The sequence below is a fragment of the Hemibagrus wyckioides genome, linkage group LG16, assembly GCF_019097595.1.
Source record: "Hemibagrus wyckioides isolate EC202008001 linkage group LG16, SWU_Hwy_1.0, whole genome shotgun sequence".
Taxonomy (NCBI): Eukaryota; Metazoa; Chordata; class Actinopteri; order Siluriformes; family Bagridae; genus Hemibagrus; species Hemibagrus wyckioides.
The window spans coordinates 19,554,714-19,578,581 of record NC_080725.1 but is presented as its reverse complement, the minus strand read 5'-3'; the positions used below and the strand labels follow the sequence as shown (position 1 = coordinate 19,578,581).

The 23,868-nt window shown below is 41.4% G+C and overlaps 2 protein-coding genes across 2 annotated transcripts; both read left to right on the top strand.

Moving 5' to 3' along the window:
- The first annotated feature begins 881 nt into the window (after nucleotides 1–881).
- dhx29 (DEAH (Asp-Glu-Ala-His) box polypeptide 29) lies at nucleotides 882–17,841 on the top strand. Its single transcript, XM_058411979.1, has 28 exons — nucleotides 882–1,121; nucleotides 3,237–3,316; nucleotides 3,602–3,715; nucleotides 3,800–3,929; nucleotides 4,045–4,190; nucleotides 5,578–5,706; nucleotides 5,787–5,913; nucleotides 7,420–7,575; nucleotides 7,657–7,828; nucleotides 8,752–8,872; nucleotides 8,975–9,297; nucleotides 9,387–9,660; nucleotides 9,842–9,985; nucleotides 10,106–10,282; nucleotides 10,392–10,532; nucleotides 11,232–11,376; nucleotides 12,092–12,212; nucleotides 12,292–12,376; nucleotides 12,467–12,555; nucleotides 12,740–12,868; nucleotides 12,988–13,063; nucleotides 13,435–13,659; nucleotides 14,235–14,371; nucleotides 14,528–14,618; nucleotides 14,865–15,137; nucleotides 16,514–16,645; nucleotides 17,146–17,242; nucleotides 17,564–17,841. The coding sequence occupies exons 1-28, from the start codon at nucleotides 1,019–1,021 to the stop codon at nucleotides 17,620–17,622; spliced, it is 3,996 nt and encodes a 1,331-aa protein (XP_058267962.1). The 5' UTR covers nucleotides 882–1,018; the 3' UTR covers nucleotides 17,623–17,841.
- A 1,756-nt stretch (nucleotides 17,842–19,597) lies between these two features.
- On the top strand, nucleotides 19,598–23,627 carry mcidas (multiciliate differentiation and DNA synthesis associated cell cycle protein). The gene is made up of 4 exons (XM_058411436.1): nucleotides 19,598–19,684; nucleotides 21,066–21,173; nucleotides 21,815–21,947; nucleotides 23,125–23,627. Exons 1-4 carry the CDS (start codon nucleotides 19,598–19,600, stop codon nucleotides 23,610–23,612), a joined length of 816 nt encoding a protein of 271 aa, XP_058267419.1. The 3' UTR covers nucleotides 23,613–23,627.
- The last annotated feature ends 241 nt before the right edge of the window (nucleotides 23,628–23,868 follow it).

Genomic DNA, 23,868 nt, shown 5'->3' with positions numbered 1-23,868 from the left:
TGAATCAGGAAACAGTAAGAACAAAGCAAAGAAAATAAATAATAAAAGTTTTTTTTTTTTTTACTTATCCTTTACTGGACTCTTTACAATAATCTAAAATGAATATTTATTTTTAAAAAAAGATTTTAGCATGCCATGATCTGTGTCTGAAATTAAAAAACCTTCTCTGTCAATTTAAAACTATTTATTAATCTAGAAAATCCCAAATTGTTTACAAAACAGACCAAAATATGTGTTTGTTGATTTTGTTGCAGAGGCAGTGACACATGGTGCTGTACTGCCTTCATTATTTATACTGGTATTGAACCACAGACCTGTCCAGGGTGTACCCCTGCCTTTCACCCTATGTGTGCTGGGATAGGCTCCAGCAGACCCCCGTGACCCTAGGAGTCCTAGGAATAAGCGGGTATAGACAATGAATGAATGAATGAACCACACAGATGTGTCATGCTAATTTCTGAGGAAGCGATGAGACAAATGACCTCAGGATACGCATAAAGGCCATCTTGTGTATGTGTACACTTAGATAACGACAATTATAAATAAACCTTAACGTGCTTTAATGACAATTAATCCAGGCACTTAATCCAACACAGAGTCAGGGGATTCAGGGTTACAAGGTAAGGGGACATGCTGGACAGGGAGGCAACCAGTTACATGACTTTATTAGAGACACTTCAGAGATATTGATCAGCCTCTTTGGTCTACCAAAGCATGTAAGCTCTGTGTGATTGAACCCTGAACCCTAGAGGTGCAAGCCAATAAGCCACCATTTCAATTGCATGAATATGTAAATTGCTCCGTGACGTCATCCGACTGATCTTTCAAGCATAGATTAAAGATTTGCCCATATGCATACACATTTTCGAGTCTTTTATTTTGAAACAAACACACAGCCGGCTTCACACCGCAGCACGGAGCTGTGCGTGGACCAGGAGACCATTCCCGGTCCAAATTGAGCTTTTTTTAAAATCCTGAAGTCCGGATCAGACTCCGCGGTTCTGGTTCTGAGTGCATCATGGGAGGGAAGAAGAAGAAGTCAGCGCCGGTCGGATTAACAGCTGGAGCTCCAGATGTTGCCGCAAAGCCGCAGCAGAAAACAAACGGCAGCAAAACTAAAGGTCTGGTGCTGTTTAAATCCACATTACTACACACCACCCCTGTACACTACACACCACCCCTGTACACCACACACCACCCCTGTACACTACACACCACCCCTGTACACCACACACCACCCCTGTACACCCCACACCACCCCTGTACACTACACACCACCCCTGTACACCACACACCACCCCTGTACACCCCACACCACCCCTGTACACCCCACACCACCCCTGTACACCACACACCACCCCTGTACACCCCACACCACCCCTGTACACCACACACCACCCCTGTACACCACACACCACCCCTGTACACCACACACCACCCCTGTACACCCCACACCACCCCTGTACACCACACACCACCCCTGTACACCACACACCACCCCTGTACACCCCACACCACCCCTGTACACCCCACACCACCCCTGTACACCCCACACCACCCCTGTACACCACACACCACCCCTGTACACCCCACACCACCCCTGTACACCACACACCACCCCTGTACACTACACACCACCCCTGTACACCCCACACCACCCCTGTACACCACACACCACCCCTGTACACTACACACCACCCCTGTACACCACACACCACCCCTGTACACCCCACACCACCCCTGTACACTACACACCACCCCTGTACACCCCACACCACCCCTGTACACCACACACCACCCCTGTACACTACACACCACCCCTGTACACTACACACCACCCCTGTACACCACACACCACCCCTGTACACCCCACACCACCCCTGTACACCCCACACCACCCCTGTACACCCCACACCACCCCTGTACACTACACACCACCCCTGTACACTACACACCACCCCTGTACACCCCACACCACCCCTGTACACCACACACCACCCCTGTACACTACACACCACCCCTGTACACTACACACCACCCCTGTACACCCCACACCACCCCTGTACACCCCACACCACCCCTGTACACCACACACCACCCCTGTACACCACACACCACCCCTGTACACCACACACCACCCCTGTACACCCCACACCACCCCTGTACACCCCACACCACCCCTGTACACCACACACCACCCCTGTACACCACACACCACCCCTGTACACCCCACACCACCCCTGTACACCCCACACCACCCCTGTACACCACACACCACCCCTGTACACCACACACCACCCCTGTACACTACACACCACCCCTGTACACTACACACCACCCCTGTACACTACACACCACCCCTGTACACCACACACCACCCCTGTACACCCCACACCACCCCTGTACACCCCACACCACCCCTGTACACCCCACAGCACCCCTGTACACCCCACACCACCCCTGTACACCCCACACCACCCCTGTACACCCCACACCACCCCTGTACACCCCACACCACCCCTGTACACCCCACACCACCCCTGTACACCCCACACCCCCCCCGTACACCCCACACCACCCCCGTACACCCCACACCACCCCTGTACACCACACACCACCCCTGTACACCACACACCACCCCTGTACACCCCACACCACCCCTGTACACCCCACACCTCCCCTGTACACCCCACACCACCCCTGTGCACCACACACCACCCCTGTACACCCCACACCTCCCCTGTACACCACACACCACCCCTGTACACCCCACACCACCCCTGTACACCCCACACCACCCCTGTACACCACACACCACCCCTGTACACCCCACACCACCCCTGTACACCCCACACCACCCCTGTACACCCCACACCACCCCTGTACACTACACACCACCCCTGTACACCCCACACCACCCCTGTACACCCCACACCACCCCTGTACACCCCACACCACCCCTGTACACTACACACCACCCCTGTACACTACACACCACCCCTGTACACTACACACCACCCCTGTACACTACACACCACCCCTGTACACCCCACACCACCCCTGTACACCACACACCACCCCTGTACACCACACACCACCCCTGTACACCACACACCACCCCTGTACACCCCACACCACCCCTGTACACCACACACCACCCCTGTACACTACACACCACCCCTGTACACTCTGCAGGACTTCACTGAGATTCTGATGTTTGTTTGTGTTTTTTTCAGGACCTAAGACCTACGTTCTCTCCAGCAGCAGCTCCTCACAGGGGGACAACAGCGGAGCTCCGGATAAATCAGTGCTGAAAGTGAGGAGTGATCTCTCTGTTTGCCCCCCCTCTCTTTCAGTCTCTCTCCCTATATCTCTATATCTGTCTGTCTGTCTGCCTGTCTCTCTCTGTATATCTGTCTGTCTGTCTGTCTATTTCTTTATGTGTCTCTCTCTGTATCTCCATCTCCAGCTGTCTGTCTGTCTGTATCCCTGTCTCTCTCTCTTTCTGTCATTATTGTTCAGTTTCTCGTTAAGAGTTGACGTCAGTCACTGAAAGAATAATGGATGTTGTGTTTTGTAAATTTTCTGCTCTGTTCTGAAGGTCGTTATTCATCCTGATCTGGAGAAGAAGATCATCAAGCTGATCAATGACCACAGACAGGAGCATGCGGATAGAGGACCCGTGTCTGGCCGAATCACGTCTAAGAAGCTGCTGGTGAGGAAGATGTTCACTACACTTGCTTGTTTGTTTGTGTGTGTGTTTGTTATGAACATGTGTTTATTGCCTGGTTGTGTGTAGGATCTCTACACGGCTCTGCAGAAGTTCGGCTTTAAGACGCAGCATATCGAGGAGGCCATGAAGAGCAGCGTGTTGTACGGAGGCGATCTCCACTCAGCTCTCGACTGGCTGTGTCTTAATCTCAGAGACGGTAAAATACACGAACCTGATTATTTGTTACGGGTGTGAACGCTTTTATTAGGTTTAATATGAATCAGATTACACACATTCACTCTCTTACTCCTCCTTTATTCCTCTGTTGAAAGATGAGCTGCCGGAGGGATTCAGCCAGAGTTTACGCGAACAGGAGAACAGTAAGAGCCGAGCCAAGTTTCAGGATCAGCAACAAGAGGAAAGCCAAAAAGTCTCTCAAACCCAGAGCCTCAAACCTGAGGACAAGCAAAGAGCAAAGGTTAAACGTTTTAAAGAGTTACTGATGAACTGTGGGATGGAACAAGATCAGGATTTCTGCCTAAATCCCGATCCAAAAAAAGATTCAGATCTGAATCCTGATTCAAAAAAAGATTTCAGATCTGAATCCTGATTCAAAAAAAGATTATATTCTAAATCCTTATCTAAACAAAAACTCATCTAAATCCTGATCCAAAACATTTTAATTCTAAAACCTGATCCAAAAAATCAAATCTAAATCCTGATTCAAACAAATTCAGTTACAAATCCTGATTCCAAACTAAATTCAAATCTAAGTCCTGATTTAAATAAAGATTCAAATCTAAAACCTGATCCAAAAATAAATTTAAATCCAAGTCTTGATCCAGCTGCAGAAAGATTTAAATCTAAATACTGATCAAAAGAAAGATAAAAAAATATATATATATATAAATCCTGATAAAAAAAGATTCTGAATCCTGATCCAAAACAAAATGAAAATATTCAGATCTGAATCCTGATAAGTTAAAAAAGAAATCCAGATCTAAATGCTGATCCAAAAAAAGTTATATCAAATTTAAACCCTGATACAAAAAAATCTATTCTAAATCCTGATTAAAAAAAAACAACTCTCAATCCTGATCTAAAAAATGTTTCAGATCTAAATCGTGATCCAAATGCAGAGAAATTTTAATCTAAAAACTGATCTTAAGAAAGATTCGAATATAAATCCTGATAAAAAAAAATTAATTCTAAATCCTGATCCACATTCAGAAAGATTTTATTCTAAATTCTGTTCAAAAAGAAAAGATTCAGATTTAAATCCTAAAAAATTAAAAAGAAATCCAGATCTAAATGCTGATCCAAAAAAAATTATATCAAATTTAAACCCTGATACAAAAAAATCTAATCTAAATCCTGATTTTAAAAAAAAATCATCTCTCAATCCTGATCCAAAAAAGATTCCAATTTAAATTCTGATTTAAAAAAAAATAAGATTAAAATGTAAGTGCAAAAAAAAAAAATAATAAAATCTCTAATTTGATCTGAAAATATTTTGAATCTAAATCCTGATCCAAATGCAGAATTTATTTAACTAGATTTAAATCTAAAAACCGATCCAAAGAAAGATTGAAATCTAAATCCTGATAGAAAAAATTAATTCTAAATCCTGATCCAGATTCAGAAAGATTTTATTCTAAATGCTGATCCAAAAAAAATTCTCAAATTTAAATCCTTATCTAAAAAATATCTAATCGAAATCCTGATTTAAAAAAAAACAAAGACAACTCTCAATCCTGATCCAAAAAAAAAAAGATCCAGATCTAAATCCAGATTCAAATCTAGATCTAATATAGTTTGGTTATAAGTAGTAAATCTAAAGCGAAATATGACCTGACCTGCTGCAGGTGAAGGATGATGGGTCGAGTGTGAAGGAGTGGATTCTCAGATACGCAGAACAGGAGAGCAGCGAGGAAGAGGAGGAGTGGAACGGAGACGGCTCTCTCAGCCCTGAGACGGACAAGAAATTCGATCCTGTAAGTCATGGTTTAATCAGAGTGAGCTTCCGGAAAGCTTCAGCATGTGTTGATGACGAGTTCGTCACGTCTCTCTCCAGAATGATCGCTATCTGATGCTCACGGCTCAGCTGTACGACGCGAGAGAGTTAGCCTCAGACGCTAAAGCCAAGAAGGACAAAGCGGGACAGCGGAGTGCACAGGACCGCATCCGGGTCATACAACAAGGTTTATTTCTCATCACCGATTTATTCGTTTCACACACCACCTTGATACACTCATAAACGCAAACCAAGACTGTTTAAAACTTAAACCAAACAAAAGTATTGGCACCCTATACGATGAGGAAGCATTAGCCTGTGGTCATTGATTCTCTGCAGTGGCTGAGCTGCATTAGTGGATGTGTGGCTTCATACAGTAGCATATAAATTTAATTCGAGTTCTTGAAGCGAAAATTTGTATTGCTTTTTCCATAAGAAATAATGTAAATGCAGATGATCCGTTCGAGCCGCCCAAAAATATTACCAATATGAAGTGTATGTAAACTGTATGGCTGCTTACAAAGAACTGACCCCAAGCCAAGCATTCCATGTCAAGGCTCCTCACAGGAAGTCGTGCCACAAAGCTTGGGCTAAAAATAGAACAGACCGCCCACGCCCCCAATCTGTCAACAAAAAAACGCCCGGAAAATCACCTAGCTATTGAACACATGCTGAAGGCTACGTTGGTATCGTGGGTTGAGTCTTTCCAAACAACTTTCAGTGACTGGAAAATAAATTTATAAACTCGCTTCACTTGGCTTTCCACTAACGCTAACAAGTTTTGTGTGGTTCCTGGACATACACACGACTTCGTTTCGGTTTGTTTGTATGCTGAAAATGCTTCATATCCCGATGCAAAGCTCAGTATGGCCCAAAAACTTTTAACACACACCTTTACTAAAAGATTGATGATGGAGACAAAACACACATATAATCAGTGTAGTAGTGGATTTTTTTGTAACAGTGCAAAAAAAAAAAGATTTAAATCTAAATCCTGATCCAAAAAAAAAGATTCAGCTCTGAATCCTGATCCAAAGAAAACATTCAGATCTGAATCCCGATCCAAAAAAAGATTCAGATCTTAATCCTGATCCAAAAAAAGATTCAGATCTGAACCCCGATCCAAAAAAGATTCAATTCTAAATCCTTATCTAAACAAAGATTCAGATCTGAACCCCGATCCAAAAAAGATTCAATTCTAAATCCTTATCTAAACAAAGATTCAGATCTGAACCCCGATCCAAAAAAGATTCAATTCTAAATCCTTATCTAAACAAAAACTCTAAATCCTGATCCAGACAAATTCAGTTATAAAACCTGACTCCAAAAACTAAATTCAAATCTAAGTCCTGATTTAAATAAGGATTGAAATCTTAAACCTGATCCAAAAATAAATTCAAATCTAAATCCTGATCCAGCAGCAGAAAGATTTAAATCTAAACCCTAAATCCAACTTCAATGAAGAAAAGTCAGTGTGAACCAAAGAGCTGCGAGGAGACAAAACATCTGTAATGGCCAGGTCGAAGCAGTGAAAGACATCTGGAGTCATTTTAAATATTTAGTTTGATGTTCATTGAACTAGGACAAGCTAGAGAATCTAGTAAACCCCTACTAACTATCCGATTCACAATTAATCCACCATTTCACGCCAGTGCATCGTAACTGTGGGTGAAAGCGTCTCTGTTGTATTTAGAGATGAAGCCGTTGGAGTCTCACCCGCTGTTTAACCCGGCCATCAAAGTGACAGAGGCTCCTAAAGTGGAGAAAAAACCTTCTGCTGTGGCTGCCGGGAACGATGAGCTCAACTTCAATTTGTTCGAGCGGGCCAATCAAACGCCGGAAGAGAAACGTAAGCACTGTAACACCGAGACATATACATTTAAAAATTGATCTTTACTACAACTGCATGACGTCTGCGTCTGGTGTTCAGCCGAGAAGACGAAGAAGGAGCCGAAGGACATCCGTGACTTCGATTACACGGGTCGCAGCTGGACGGGAAAGTCGCCCAAACAGTTCCTGATCGACTGGTGCAGGAAGAACCTGCCTAAAAGCCCAGCGCCGTCTTTCCAGAAAGTTCCAGCTGGGAGATACTGGAAGTGCAGGTCAGTCAAATCACTGTAAAAATTTCGACTGGGACAACCCTAAATCCTGATCAGATTCAGATACAGAAAGATTCAAATCTGAATATTGATCCATAAAAGATTCGAATCTGAATGTAGAACGATTTAAATCTAAATCCAAAAAGATAAAAAGGATTCAAATCTAAATCCTGATCTGAACAAATGAATTCAAATCGAAATCCTGATCTAAACAAAAGGATTGGAATGTAAATCCTGAGCTGAACAAAAAGATTCAAATCTAAACCCTTTTCTGAACAAAACAGATTCAAATCCTGATCTTAACACAAAGATTCAAATCTAAATCCTGATCTGAACAAAAAGACTCAAATCCAAATAATAATACAAACAAAAGGATTCAAATCTAAATCCTGATTTGAACAAAAAGTTTTAAATCTAAATCCTAATCTGGAAAAAAAATCTAATCTATATCCTGATCCGAGCAAAAAAATTGAAATCTAAATCCTGATTGAACAGAAAGATTTAAATCTAAATCCTGATTCGAATAAAACAATTCAAATCTAAATCCTGATTCGACAAAAAGATTCAAATCTAAATCCTGATTCGAACAAAAAGATTTGAATCTAAATCCTGAGTCGAACAAAAAGATTTGAATCTAAATCCTGATTCGAACAAAAAGATTCAAATCTAAATCCTGATTCAAACAAAAAGATTTGAATCTAAATCCTGATTCGAACCAAAAAAAATCCTGATCCAAAAGCACAGAAAAGATATAAATCTAAATCTTCTTGATCTTATATGATGTGTAAAATAATACAATGCAATATGTAAAGTATAAACAATGACAAAAGTTTTTAGGTTTAAGATTTTGGTTAAAATCGATTTATTTGCATTTGATCTTGAATAGTTGTGTATGGTGTGTGTGTGTGCGTGTGTGTGTGTTTCAGGGTGCGTATTCAGAGGCCGGACGATGTGTTGGAGGTTTGTCCCACCATCCTGACGGAGGACAGCATGCAGGCGCAGCATTTAGGAGCCACCCTTGCGCTGTATAACCTGGTGAAAGGGCAGGTGGGTGGAACAGCCGTCTGGATCAAGCTCCAGTAGATCCAGTGAGATCTTTGTGAGAAATCCATATCTGCACATCCTCATTATTTTCCCTCTGTCTCTCAGTCTGTCCATCAGCTCCTCCCTCCTCCATACCGGGACGTTTGGTTGGAGTGGCGTGATGGGGAGCAGCAGCAGGAGGAACTCACTCGTTCAGCCATTAACAAACCACGTGATCAGTTCATCTCCCGCCTCCTCGCTCGCATCAAACAGCAGCAACCGCAGTCAGAGAACTGCCCCACTGACTCAAGCCCCTCCCACTGCACCGAGGACTCATGGGAAGCTCTGGCTGACATGGAAGAGGAGGAAAATGAGGAGAAGGAGAAGGAGGAGGAAGAAAAGTCACGCTCGCTCTTTTTACAGCTCCGGGGCTCAGAGCTAGCACACAGGTTGTTTTATCCTGGTTTGCATAAGTATTGGAATCTATCTGATCCTACTCGTTATAGACTAACTTATTTTCTGTTCACGCTCACGCAAGGTTGTTGCCCGAGCGCCAGCGCCTCCCTGTGTTTCAGCACTGTGTGCGAGTACTCGAGGCTCTACAGCGCCACCGCGTGGTGGTCATTGCCGGAGAGACGGGCAGCGGAAAAAGCACCCAAATCCCCCAGTTCATCTTGGAGGAGGTGCTGGGAAAAGAAGAGAAAACAAAGCAGTGTAACGTGGTGGTCACTCAGCCAAGGAGGATCTCTGCCATGAGTCTCGCTAGCAGAGTTAACCAGGAGCTGGGGAGCGAGGACCAACCGGGTAGCAAGGTGAAGATGAAACTGATGCTGTTTGTGTTTCTGTCTCTCTCTCTCTTTCCCTGTAATAGAAAGTCATCAGAATATGTGAGTGTATATATATATGTGTATATATATATATATATATATATATATATAATGTATATATGTATGTATGTATATGTATATGTATGTATTGTGTGTGTGTGTGTAGAATTCGCTGTGTGGGTATCAGATCCGGATGGAGAACCGCTCCAGTGCTTCTACTCGTCTTCTCTACTGCACTACTGGGGTCCTGCTGAGGAAACTGCAACAGGACCCACTCCTGTCCTCCATCACACACATCATCGTGGATGAGGTGACCACGCACACATGCTCAGTTTGATCTTATAAACCAGTTTCAGTGACCAGTGACCATGCTACTCTCTCTGAAGGTGCAGTTTTTTTAATACAGTTCCTTGTGTTGAAACGTGTGCAGGTCCACGAGCGCAGCGTGCAGTCGGATTTCCTCCTCACCATCCTCAAGAACGTGATTCACAAGCGTTCCGACCTGCAACTCATCCTCATGAGCGCTACAGTGGATTGCGACAAATTTGCTCGGTATTTTAACCGCTGCCCCGTGGTCACTATCCCCGGCAAGACCTTTCCTGTAGAGGCGAGTCTGACTTTCCATCTCCAGTACAGCACAGTGACTCGAAAGCTTGTGTTGTAGTAGAACACTGAGTGATATGAGAGTGTGTGTTTTTTGCTCCTTTTTGTGTTAGGTGTTCCACCTAGAGGACATCGTGGAGGAGACGGGTTATGTGTTGGACCAGGACTCTGAATACAGTCAGAGATTTGTGGAGGAAGAGGAGGAGATCAGTGTCTCTGTCACACAGAAAGGAGGAAGAGCTGTGCAGTATCAGGTAGGTCCAGAGGAACACACTTAAAGCTGGTTTATTCCTGAATTTCAAAAAGATTCAAATCTAAATCCTGATCCGAACAAAAAATTTGAATCTAAATCCTGATCAGAAGAAAAAGATTAAAATCTAAATCTTGATCCAAACGAAACATTTTAATCTATATCCTGATCTGAAAAAAATATTAAGTGTAAATCCCGATTCAAACAAAAAGATTAAAATTTGAATCCTGATCCGAACAAAAAAATTAGAATCTAAATCCTGATCTGAACAAAAGTTTCAAATCTAAATCCTGATCCAAACAAAAAATGTGAATCTAAATTCTGATCCAGCAAAAAGATTCAAATAAAAATCCTGATCTGAACAAAAAAAAAACAATCAAATCCTGATCCGAACAAAAAATTAGAATCTTAATTCTGATTCAAAAAAGAGATTCAAATACAAATCCTGATTCAAACTAAAAGATTCAAATTTAAATCCTGATCTGAACAAAAAATTTGAATCTAAATCCTGATCCAACAAAAAGATTCAAATCTAAATACTTTCCTCTCAGCAGCCTGTTTTGTTTTGCTGCAAACCTAAAGTTGCTGTGTTTAACCTTTTTCTGTGTGTAATAGCAGTAAATCTGCAGCTAATCACTTAGCGTTACATATCTGTGATTTTAACACGTAACATGTTAATGTCATGTCTGTGTGATGTCATCAGGAGACGATTGTGCGGGACCCCGGGTCATGCTGGGATCTGGGACCGGAGCTGGATCACTTCAGCAGTCGAACACGTCACGCTCTGCAGCACATGAACCCCAACAAGATCAACATGGAGCTCATCTTGGACCTTCTCGATTACCTGGGTAGGATTTCAACACTAGTTTGTGTTTACTTTGAATTTTAAACACTGTATTATTAGTACACATCTAAATCCTGATCTAAACCAAAAGATTCAAATCTAAATCCTGATCTGAACAAAACAATTTGAATCTAAATCCTGATCAGATCAAAAAAATTCTAATCTGAATCCTGATCTAAACCAAAAGATTGAAATTTAAATCCTGATCTGAAAAAAAAAATCAAATCTAAATCCTGATCCAAACAAAATCATTTGAATCTAAACCCTGATCTGAACAAAAAAAAAATCCAAATCTAATTCCTGATCTGAACGAAAAGATTTGAATTTAAATCCTGATCCGAACAAAAAGGTTGAAATCTAAATCCTGATCTGAACAAGAAGATTCCAATCTAAATCCTGATCAGAACAAAAAGATTCAAATCTAAATCCTGATCCAAACAAAAAAATTTGAATCTAAATCCTGATCTAAACCAAAAAAAAAATCCAAATTTAAATCCTGATCTGAACAAAAAAAAAAATCCAAATTTAAATCCTGATCTGAACAAAAAAAAAATTCAAATCTAAATCCTGATCCAAACAAAAAAATCCAAATTTAGATCCTGATCAGATCAAAAAAATTCAAATCTAATTCCTGATCCAAACAAAAAAATTTGAATTTAAATCCTGATCCGAACAAAAAGATTTAAATCCAAGTTTTAACAGGAGTTTTTGCACTATAGATAAATCACCCCAGTTTGCGGCCATAGATGGCGCTGTTCTGGTCTTCCTGCCTGGACTGGCTCACATCCAGCAACTCTACGACCTTCTCACCACAGACAAGAGGTTCAGCTGTAAGAACAGGTGATGCATCACACATATTCATATTCACGGATTATCACGATTATCCGTATGATTTGAGTTTTGTGATACTTTCTTGTAGGTATAAACTGGTAGCTCTGCACTCTACGCTCTCGTCTCAGGACCAGGCTGCAGCGTTTACAGTGCCCCCTGCTGGAGTCAGGAAGGTACTGCATGCCTCAGATCTCTGTCTCTGGTCAGGATGCACTGTATGGCTCAGGACAGTTGTGTGTAAATGTCCCTTGTGTGTGTTTTAGATTGTTCTGTCTACAAACATCGCTGAGACCGGAGTGACCATTCCAGATGTGGCGTTCGTCATCGACACGGGGAAAACGAAAGAAAATCGGCAAGGCGGCAGATTATTAACACACGTTTTAAATCTTCTCTGACCCTTTTAGTTTTGAGCGAATTCTGGAAAGAATTATTACGTTATAAACACATTGAAAACAGGCCTTCATTTAGTGGAATGTCAAAGACTAGTTATCCAAGAGCCACTGTTTGTTTAATATTGTGTGTGTGTGTGTGTTCAGGTATCATGAAGGCAGTCAGATGAGCTCTCTGGTGGAAACGTTTGTGAGTAAAGCGAGCGCAGTCCAGAGGCAGGGCAGAGCAGGACGAGTCCGAAATGGCTACTGCTTCCGCCTCTACACTAATACCAGGTGTGTGTGTGTGTGTGAATGAGTGAGTGTCTAATTATAATCAGTCAGAACTGTTGAATTGCACAGAAGCTTCCAGAAAGGTGAAGAGAAATGAAACAGCAGCGTATCTCTCCGTGCAGGTTTAACGGTTTCGTCGATTACTCCAAACCGGAGATCCTCAGAGTGCCGCTTGAGGAGCTCTGCCTTCACATCATGGTAACACACTCTGTTATAGACACAAAGGCTTTCTTCTAATGTTAAATTCGTACCTCTTACAGGGTACATAGCATATTTTTATCTCATATGACCTCTGAAAGCTTTTGTATTTGATGGTTTGTGATTATTGTTCAGGGTTTTATGATTCATATCTTGATTATCTGACCTGAAGTCCTTGTCTATTGAGTCTCCTTTTAAGGAAAAGTAGGGGCAGACCGAGTAGCTCTGGGGGGGCGGAGCTTATTTCATACAAACACAAACTTGCCAGATCTATTGAATGACAATATTTTATGTACCACTTTCCTATCACTCACTTCACTTTCACATCCTATATACGTCACACCTCTACTGTCTGTCTGTTTGTGTTTTAGAAGTGTGAATATGGCTCACCAGAGGACTTCCTGTCTTGTGCTCTGGATGCTCCGCCTCAGCAGGCTGTGTGTAACGCTGTGTGCATGTTGAGAAAGATCGGTGCGTGTCACCGGGAGAGTTACACACTCACGCCGCTCGGCCTTCACCTCGCCTCGCTGCCCGTCGACGCAAAGATCGGCAAGATGCTCATCTTCGGCGCTATCCTGGGCTGTCTAGAGCCAGTTGTGAGTTCAGGGGGTTTTAACGTTAAGAAATCAGTGTATGAAGTCTGTAGATCTTGTTCACACACATTTTTAAATATGAAACATAGCCCTTGATCAGATTAGACTGAATACTATGGAGGCGGTGGTAGCTCAAGTGGTTAAGACTCTGGGTTGTTGATCTGAAGATCAGGGTTCAAGCCCCGGCACTGCCACTGTTGGGCCCTTGAGCAAGGCCCCCAACCCTTCCTGCTCTAGGGGCGCTGCATCATGGCTGACCCTGTGCACTGACCCTCAAGGATGGGATACTGCGACTCTGCAGTGATGTACATGTGAGAAATAAAGGCTAAACTATATTATTACACATCATGCTCTCACACACACTGCCTTTAGCAATTGGTTGCCATGGTTTCATGAGGTCACATCATTTCACATCACTCTCCCTGCCCACTTTGCGTTATAAACCGTCACACTGCCTCCTGTCGCTCTAGAATACCAGCTCGGGTTTTAAAAATATAATACCACATGTGGAGAAAAATCAGTTTGCACAGTCATTTAGTCCATTTTGTGTTTAAGTTTCTTTCTTTCTGGACTTGCAGGCCACCATTGCAGCCGCCATGTCTGAGAAATCCCCGTTCTCCACTCCCATGAACAGGAAGGAGGAAGCCAATTTGGCTAAAGATGCTTTAGCAACAGCCAACTCTGACCACCTAACCATCTATAACGCCTACCAAGGGTGGGTTCACAAACAGGAGCATGAAGGGATCTGCTGCAGTTCCCTCTGGATTATGTTCTGCTCCTACATTTACAGATCTAGACACGCAGAGTGCTAAAATGTTGGGCATAGATACGTCTTCCATGGTGTTTACATGGTTTGTTTCTTTCCTACCAGGTGGAAGAAAGCGAGTCGTGATGGTCTGCGTGCTGAAATGTCCTACTGCAGGAAACACTTCCTGAACCGAACCGCTCTCATCACCATCGAGGTACACTAAAACATACACAATACAAGATGCTTCATGATACAAGAATGATAATAATCGGAATAAGACACTCATGGAGCAGGTACAAAGCACTGACACTGGAGTCTCCTTCCATAACTCCTAACAGAAATTGAAATGAGTTACCAGGCATCAGAGATGATCACAAAAGTTATACAAATAACTCAATTGTGGAGCATGATCGCTAGTATTCATAATGTGTGTGTGTGTGTTTATTCTCCTCGTGCTCAGAGTGTGAAGCAGGAACTAGTCCGGATGGTGCAGCAGACCGGCCTGAGCAGTGCCTCTCTACCCTCGTTCTCCAAACAGGAAGTGCCGGTTGTAGTAGCCGTGCTGAGCGCAGGTGTATATGACAACGTAGGGCGCATCATCCCTGTAGCTTCAGTCCTCCCCGAGGAGCGTGTAGCCTGTACGGCGGAGACGCCGCAGGGAAAAGCGCAGGTCCATCCATCCTCCGTTAACCGGAACCTCCAGACACACGGCTGGCTGCTCTACCAGGAGAAGGTAACATGCAAAGGCTTAGCTAGTGTGAATCAGCTAGTTACTGAATACATGACCGCATAGGAGTCTCTAAAAATGGGCAAAAGGTCGCCTCAGTGCTAAAAACAGATGAGCTCGGAAGTTACTTTCATCCACAGTACATAGGTTATTATCAGTCAGATTGAGGTTAGGGGCGGGGCTTAAGGTTTGCATCCGGAGCTTGATAGACAATGTTACTGTCCAAATCAACCTTCTTAACCAGACAGCTAGATTAAATAATTCTAGATGACAAAGATTTATTTATTTATTTATTTATTTATTTATTTTTATTTTACTGGAAAAACATACAAAATTAATTTTAAAAAATTATTAATTAATTTGTATTAATATGTCATTTTTACATAGTTTTGGAAGGTGGGTGAGGGAAAGAAAATTGTAAAATCAAAGGGGAACATTGTTCAGTATTGAACAGTAGGCAGCAAATGAACATTTTGTCCTCAAAGCTGATGTTAGAAGCAGGAAAAATGGACAAGCGTAAGGATTTGAGCGAGTTTGACGAAGGGCCAAATTGTGATGGCTAGACCACTGGATCAGAGCATCTCCAAAACTGCAGCTCTTGTGGGATGTTCCCGGTCTGCAGTGGTCAGTATCTATCAAAAGTGGTCCAAGGAAGGAACAGTGGTGAACCAGAGACAGGGTCATGGGCAACCAAGGCTCATTGATGCACGTGGGGAGTGAGGCTGGCCCGTGTGATCCGATCCAACAGACGAGCTACTGTTGCTCAAACTGCTGAAAGTTTGAAGAAGTTAATGCTGGTTCTGAGAGAAAGGTGTCAGAATACACAGTGCAGGACGGGTCAGGGCTGTTTTGGCAGCAAAAAGGGTGGACCAACACAATATTCGGCAGGTGGTCATAATGTTATGCCTGATTGCTGTATAGTGGCAAGTGAGTCTAAAAAAAAATGCCAATTATTTCATCATGGTGAAAGTGGCAGGAGAAGGGGGGCCAATGCAATATTATAGAAGATGAGGAACTAGCACAATTAGCACAATTTTTTGCCCATGGAATCTGATTGTGATCTCTATACTCATTTACATGAGTCTTCTAATTAAGTTAAAGAACAGTTTACTTTCATTTCATTTATTCTTATTTTCTAGATCTAGCGTATTTAACTTGAACCCGGTTCTCAGATTTTAACCAAAATGTTAATGCAGAGGATTCAAATATTTGTATACTGTATATGATCTTAATTATATATTAATTTATTGTCTTGAGTTGTCCATCAACTGATGAAGCACTTTAAACATATTCATATCCTTATTTTCATTCCTGAAACTGTTTATAATAATAGTTTTTTTATATTTGGAATGTATTTATTTTTATTTGTTTTGTCTCTTCAGGTGAAATACTCGAAGGTATACCTGCGTGACACCACCCTCACATCTCCGTTCCCCATCCTGCTCTTCGGGGGTGACATCGACGTCCAGCACAGGGAGAGACTCGTCTCCGTGGACGGATGGATCCACTTCCAGGTCTGTCTGCATTTATTTTTCTAAGCTAGTTATTGTTTATGGACCAAATCACTGCATCTTCAGTTCGGTGTGTGTGTGTATATGTAGAGCCGAGACACTGAGGGGACGCTATGTTACAGTTAAAACCCTCATCCTGTTCGTCTCCTAAGTGGCGTGACAGGAAAGAGCTCACAGTTTGATCAGGAGACGCTACAGTCATCCATGGTTATGAGGACAAATGAAGCAAAATTGGTCTCTGAGTGACAGAGACAGCATTAGTTTCCTGCCACAAAAGCTAGTGCTTTAAAGTTAGTGTTGATAGTGAGTGTGTTACACCCGGCCTATGATGCAGCACGAGCAGCGAGGGTGGCTTCATGGGTCTTAAATTGGGATTCTGATAATCAGTACTCATTATTTATCTTAGAAATGTGATTTTTTAAAATAATATTACAGATTGCATTAGATTGAATGCATCACTGTTACACTATTTAAACATGTATTATGTTAATTTTCTCATCAAGGCCCCGGTCCGAATCGGTGTGATCTTCAAACACCTGCGTCAGCTCCTCGACTCTCTGTTGGAGAGAAAGCTGGCCAATCCTAAACTCAGTCTGGAAGGTATGTCACACCTACACTGTCAGCGGTAGTTTTAATATTATGGTAGATTTAAGGTTTTAATCAGGTCCAGCTCCACTTGTCCACTTAAAGTTTTAATCAGGTCCAGCTTCACCTCCTGGACTTTAGGCTCTGCAGCATGAGTGTGTGTGTGAAAGATAATTAAAGGGATGACATGACTTTTATGTCCTCTTATAAAAAGAATCGTAATTGATGCTTTTATTATAATCGTTTTCTCTGGAACTAGATTACATTTACAGCTGAATGAAAAACACATTATTACAAGAAGACTTCCTTCATTAAGACTTTGTGCTTTTTCCCCAGATGAGAAGACCATACAGATCATTCTCGAGTTGATTAAATCGGAGAAAATTCCACGCTGAAGCTGCTTAGGTCCATGCTGAGGCCTTTAAAAAGAATAAAGACTACTTAAGATCAGCCGTAGAAAGAGCATGGAAGCATGGATACTCGAATCTTTTAAATCACGACCGAGTGTGTGACGGTGCTAAGCTTCTAGCTGAGTGTTGTCTCTGTAACATGTGATTTGAGAGGAATTTTCTTGTATAAATGTTAACAAATCGAAATAAAGTATTTTAACACAGTATCGATATTCCTTGAACTCATACATTGCTGGCTGTCTGTTGTACAGTATATATGTGAATACTTGGATGTTGATTATAACACTAATAATCTGCAATAAATAAAATAAACAATAAATAAAATTGAGTTGAATATTAAATATAGCTAGGTCAAACAAATAAAAAAAAAAAAAAAAAAATTTAATTGAATGTTAAATATAGCTAGGTCAAAAAAATTAAATTGAATTAAATATTAAGTATAGCTAGGTCAAAGAAAATTAAGTTCAATTGAGTATTAAATATAGCTAGGTCAAAAAGAATGAAAATAAAATAAAAGAGAATATTAAATATAGCTAGGTCAAAAAAATAACATTGAATTGAATATTAAATATGGCTAGGTCAAAAATATAAAATTGAATTGAATATTTAATTTAGCTAGGTCAAAGAAAATTAAATTCAACTGAGTAATAAATATGGCTAGGTCAAAAAATAAAATGACATTTAATTGAATATTAAATATAGCTAGGTCAAAAAGAATTAAAATAAAATAAAATTGAATATTAAATATAGCTAGGTCAAAAAGAATTGAATATTAAATATAAAAAGCATTTAAATAAAATTGAATTGAATATTAAATATGGTTAGGTCAAAAAAATTAAAATAAAATTGAATTGAATATTAAATATGGTTAGGTCAAAAAAAAAGAAATAAAATTGAATTGAATATTAAATATAGCTAGGTAAAAAAAAGAAGAAATAAAATTGAATTGAATAGTAAATATAGCTAGGTAAAAAAAATTGAATTGAATTGAATTGAATATAGCTAGGTCACAGCACTGTTCAATTCTCACTTGTGTGACGTCTCCAGATGTTATCTAAGGAAGAGAAAATTCTAAAATATAGAAAATAGTAATATGTTGCATGTGTGTGTCTGGTAACAACAAACACAAGGACAATAGCCGAAAGCGGCTAATGTGAAGTAGATTTATTATATACAAAAAATAAAAAGGGAGGAAGTTGCAAACAATGGGGAATGAGGAAGTACCCCAAGGGAAAAGGGAGGTGCTAAAAAAAGAAATAAACAAAACAAAGCTTCAAAAGCTGACTTATTAACCCTCTTAGATAGTGATCAAAGCAAACAAATAGAAAAGCAAATCTTCCGTGTTACCTCCATACTCTACCTAAACAGAACAAAACCTCCATGGGGTGGCGCTCACTCCTAAACTGGTGTGTAATACAGAGAACTGCCCTATGTGTGCACAATGTATGTCACATGATTCACTGGTTTTTAGACACATATACAGTTTTTGTAATGTGATTATTACTTGTGATTTAATTTGCTCAGGTTTAGGGCATGTGGTTTTATTTTACCATTTGGATTTGTCCGTCACATGATCAATTTATTTGCACATCTTTTCTGACCGTTGCATTTGGCTAGGGTCAGTGTCACTACTGGTAGCATGAGGCGATACCTGGACCCTACAGAGGTTGCACAGGCAGTCCAACTTGCCATTTGCCGTTGAACACCAGAATTGGCAGGTCAGCCTTGGCCACTGGCGCCCTGTGCTTTTCACAGATGAGAGAAGGTTCACCCTGAGCACATGTGACAGACGTGAAAGGGTCTGGAGAAGCCGTGGAGAACGTTATGATGCCTGTAACATCGTTCAGCATGACCAGTTTGGTGGTGGGTCAGTGATGGTCTGGAGAGGGATATCCGTGAAGGGATTCATAGAACATCTACAGGCTAGACAATGGCACCCTGACAGCCATTAGGTATTGGGATGGACCCATTGTCAGACCCTAACGCTGGTCCAGTGGGTCCTGGGTTCCTCCTGGTGCACGACAATGCCCGGCCTCATGTGGCAAGAGTATGCAGGATGATGAAGAAGTTGATACCACTGGATGGCCCCCATGCTCGCCTGACCTAAATCCAATAGAATTGGACGCTGCCAGGTTGCACCTCAAACTGTCCAGGAGCTCAGTGATGCCCTGGTCCAGATCTGGGAGGAAATACCCCTGGAAACCATCCTGCGTCTCATTAGGAGCATGTCCTGACGTTGTCATACAAACTACTGAGCACCATTTAGAGTTGCTGCAATGAAATTCCAGCAAAATGGACTAGCCATTCACGTTGCTTTTTGGGGTGTCTTTGAATTCAGCCTTCTGTAGGTTGATCATTCTCATTTCCATCAAACGATGTGGCATCCTTTCGTTCCTAACACATCACCCAGGCCATATCAGTATAGATATCCAGCACGATATTTTTCCCCAGTGAGATCTGATGTGTTTTTAAAGTGTTCCTTTCATATTTTTTTGAGCAGTGTATATGATACTGTTAGCAAGCCGACTTTTCTCAGCAAGTTAATATGAGCTATAAGCCAAACTACATGAAAAAAATAATATTGCGCTTATACTGCACATAAAAATATCATTTTAAATGTAACCTGAGGTAAAATGTGAACTATGATGTACACTTTTTCTCACTTTTTAGGCTATTTAAAATATCCACAACATGAAAAATTTTCTCTTTTAGATGTCCAACCTAGCATCATGTTATAACACACATGATCAACGCTACAAGCAGCTCTGAGGGAAATCCTCAGCTCACGTGCAACTGAACGTCAACCCAAGCGCGAGACCTGACTGGAATGCACCATGAGGCGCGTGGAGTTAGTGAAAAAGGCACAGCGTCGCTACTGCTCGTGCCTGACGACCAACACCAAGCAACGGACACCGCCAAAGCGCGCGCTGCACCCGCTCATCTAAACCGCCGGTTCAGAGCGCGTGCAGCCGCAGTGCCACAGTGTGCCGGAATGCACGAGCTGACACACATAGATGCACACACACACACCTGTTTTTCAAAGTACGGTAAGAACAGCATGATCTGTTATATATATATATATATATATATATATATATATATATATATATATATATATATATATATATATATCTTAATTTTTTGTTCGTTTGGTTTCTATTTGTTTTATTGCTTGACAATAATTTCATTAATTAATTAATTAATTAATACATTGTTTAATCGTTCATTAAAATGTCTAATATATATATATATATATTAGACATTTTAATGAACGATTAATCAATGTATTAATTACAATATATAAATTACAATATATATATATTGTAATTTCCGGGCTTTTAAAATATTTGCTGATTTTGTCACACTATTTGGTTGTTTGTTTGTGTTTATTTTTGTTCATTTTTATCATTTCAACTTTATTATTTTAGAGATATAGATTTCTATCCATCCGCACTAATTCAACAGAGGAGCTCATGATGGACGCCGGGGATGCTGGTCAACACTACCTGGGTGATGCCATCGAGATGAACAGACAGGTGAGAGAGAGAGAGAGAATAAGATGATGCTAAAGATAGAGATTGAGATAAAATAAAGGGGAAAGGGAAACTGAGAAAAAGAGAGAGGCAGAGATGGAGAAATGAGGGAACTAGAGAGAGAGAGAGAGAGAGAGAGAGAGAGAGAGAAGAGGATAGACAGACAGAGAGAGAGAGGGAGAGAGACAGAAGATGATAGACAGACAGACAGAGAGAGAGAGAGAGAGAGAGAGAGAAGTGGATAGACAGACAGACAGACAGACAGACAGACAGAGGGAAGCAGAGAGAATGAGAGAGAGAAGAGGATAGACAGAAAGAGAAAGGGAGAGAGAGGAGGGAGAGAGGGGAAGAGAGATGGAGGAGGAGAGACAGACAGGAAGATGATACAGGACGTTATAAACTGCTTGTATTTATTAGAATTCTAAGAATAATGAAGAATAAACTTGACTAATCCATCATCATGTCTTCTGTCATTGACAGACAGACTGTTCCAGAAAAAAAAGATATGACCTTGTTTAAAAAAAGAGGTGTAATTAGTCTACATTAGAGATTCTTTGTATTTCTGAAGCTTTATATTGGTGTTGTTTCTGGAGTTCTGGTCTCTCCCTGACTGATAGTATCCCTCTCTCTCTGTCTGTGTGAAGCTCCATGTCTCTGTGCAGAAGAAGCAGGAGGAGATCACTGCCCTGAAGAAGAGGAATGCTCAGCTGATGGAGCTGGTCAAACAGGCCGAGTTTTACGCCGCTGTACTGGACGTAAGTCAGGCGACGCTCAGTGGTGAATATAAACTCTGATTTGTTTACTCCATCCAGAACACTACAGTACAGTACATACTTCTGATATCATGAGTCCATGAGTCCATGGACTTTAACCATGAGTCAAAGTTATACCATGTTGTAAAGAATATGTTACAGTGTAGTATCTATCTATCTATCTATCTATCTATCTATCTATCTATCTATCTATCTATCTATCTATCTATCTATCTATCTATCTATCTGTCTGTCTGTCTGTCTGTCTGTCTGTCTGTCTGTCTGTCTGTCTGTCTCTTGATCTCTCTCTTGCACTTTATCACTATCTCTCTGTCTCTCTCCCTCTTTTTCTGTTTTCTCTGTCTGTCTTTCTCCCTCTCTCTTGCTCTCTAGCACTATCTCTCAGTTTCTCTCTCTCTCTCTTTCTGTTTCTCTCTGTGCCCCCCCCCCGTGTGTCTTTTCCTATCTCTCTCTCTCTGTGTGTCAAAGTGCTGAGACACTGGAGACTCCTTCCACGAGCTTTTCCCTTTTCCTCCCTTTTCTACAAATTTATATGCGATATTCTTCTCTCTTGAATTCCATCACTCATTAAAAATCTACTTATTATTAGGCTTCACTCAGTGAATTGGCTGTTGCTATGGAAACGATAACATATTTGAACAAGCTTATAGATTAACATTCCACACGTCGTTTTTTCGGATGAATAAGTACGGGTGCGTACTAGACAGTGATGTAAAATAGTGTGTGTTTGTGTATGTGATTTGGGATGCACCTTATATATATATATATATATATGTATGTATATATATACGTATATATGTATATATATATATATATATATATATATATATATATATATACATATATATATATATATATATATGTATATATACACACACACACACATATATATATATATATATATATATATATATATATATATATATGAATGGGCTAATTCTAAAAGTCATGGCACCCCCTGGTGGAAATACCTCAATTTCCTAACTTCCTCAATATACTATATATATATATATATATATAGTATATTGAGGAAGTTAAGAAATTGAGGTATTTCCACCAGGGGGTGCCATGACTTTTAGAATTAGCCCATTCACCTCATCATCACATTGACTTTTTTTTTCTTCCCATCAAGGCCTTCACACCACACCCTGACAACACCTCAGAGTGTGTGTCACACCCAGCTTCAGCTTTCACACCACACTCACACTCCTCGAGTCCGGAGCCATCTGAACAGCCTTTCGGTGCAGCTCTGCAGCCGTCATGGCTCGAGTCTCTTCTCGATCACACACCGCCAGAGGAGGAAGACGAGCGCTCACACAGGATCCTGTCTGAACACACCAACAGTGGAGTGAAGAGAAATTTATGGCCCGGTGATGTCGGCAGCCCGGCAGGCAAAAAATCCAGACCGGACCAAGAATTTCTTGACCAATCAGAACTTCAGAGTTCAGAGACGGTGCAGGTTTTCGGATCTTTTCACAACTTCCGGGTTTCGAAGGCTGCACCCTGTGCGACCTCTGACCTTTCGAGAAAGGGGAAGTGTGCGTTTTTTAAGACGTCCATCCGAGAACACGGCACGGTCCGGACCAGAGTTTTCCCTCAGGGCAAAACATTCACGTCGCACACGCCTGACGGAGCCTCTAGGTTCCTCTGGATTCCCGAACCGATCTGAAACACTTCCTCTGTTGTTGTGTTTTTGTTTTTATGAGGGTAAAAATCACGTGGCATGATGTATTGATGATTGTGGCTCTCGCCTATGTACGTTTGCCTTCGCCTTATTAAATACTCGGTGTGTTTATAAGCTGCAAGAGCAAAATTAATTACGTAATTGACGAACTTCTGTAGCTTCAGAGGAATAAAACTTCAGCTTTATAAGGGTGAGAGTACGTTCACCAGGCCACATCACACCAACCTGTCATTGATTATTT

Coding starts and splice junctions, on each gene's coding strand:
- mcidas (XM_058411436.1), top strand. CDS start 19,598: ATGGACCCATTGTCAGACCCTAACGCTGGTCCAGTGGGTCCTGGGTTC. Junction 19,685..21,065: donor CCCGGCCTCATGTGGCAAGA/GTATGCAGGATG, acceptor TTATTATTTTAG/AGATATAGATTTCTATCCAT. Junction 21,174..21,814: donor CCATCGAGATGAACAGACAG/GTGAGAGAGAGA, acceptor GTCTGTGTGAAG/CTCCATGTCTCTGTGCAGAA.
- dhx29 (XM_058411979.1), top strand. CDS start 1,019: ATGGGAGGGAAGAAGAAGAAGTCAGCGCCGGTCGGATTAACAGCTGGA. Junction 4,191..5,577: donor AGGACAAGCAAAGAGCAAAG/GTTAAACGTTTT, acceptor GACCTGCTGCAG/GTGAAGGATGATGGGTCGAG. Junction 12,869..12,987: donor CGCCTCTACACTAATACCAG/GTGTGTGTGTGT, acceptor CTCTCCGTGCAG/GTTTAACGGTTTCGTCGATT.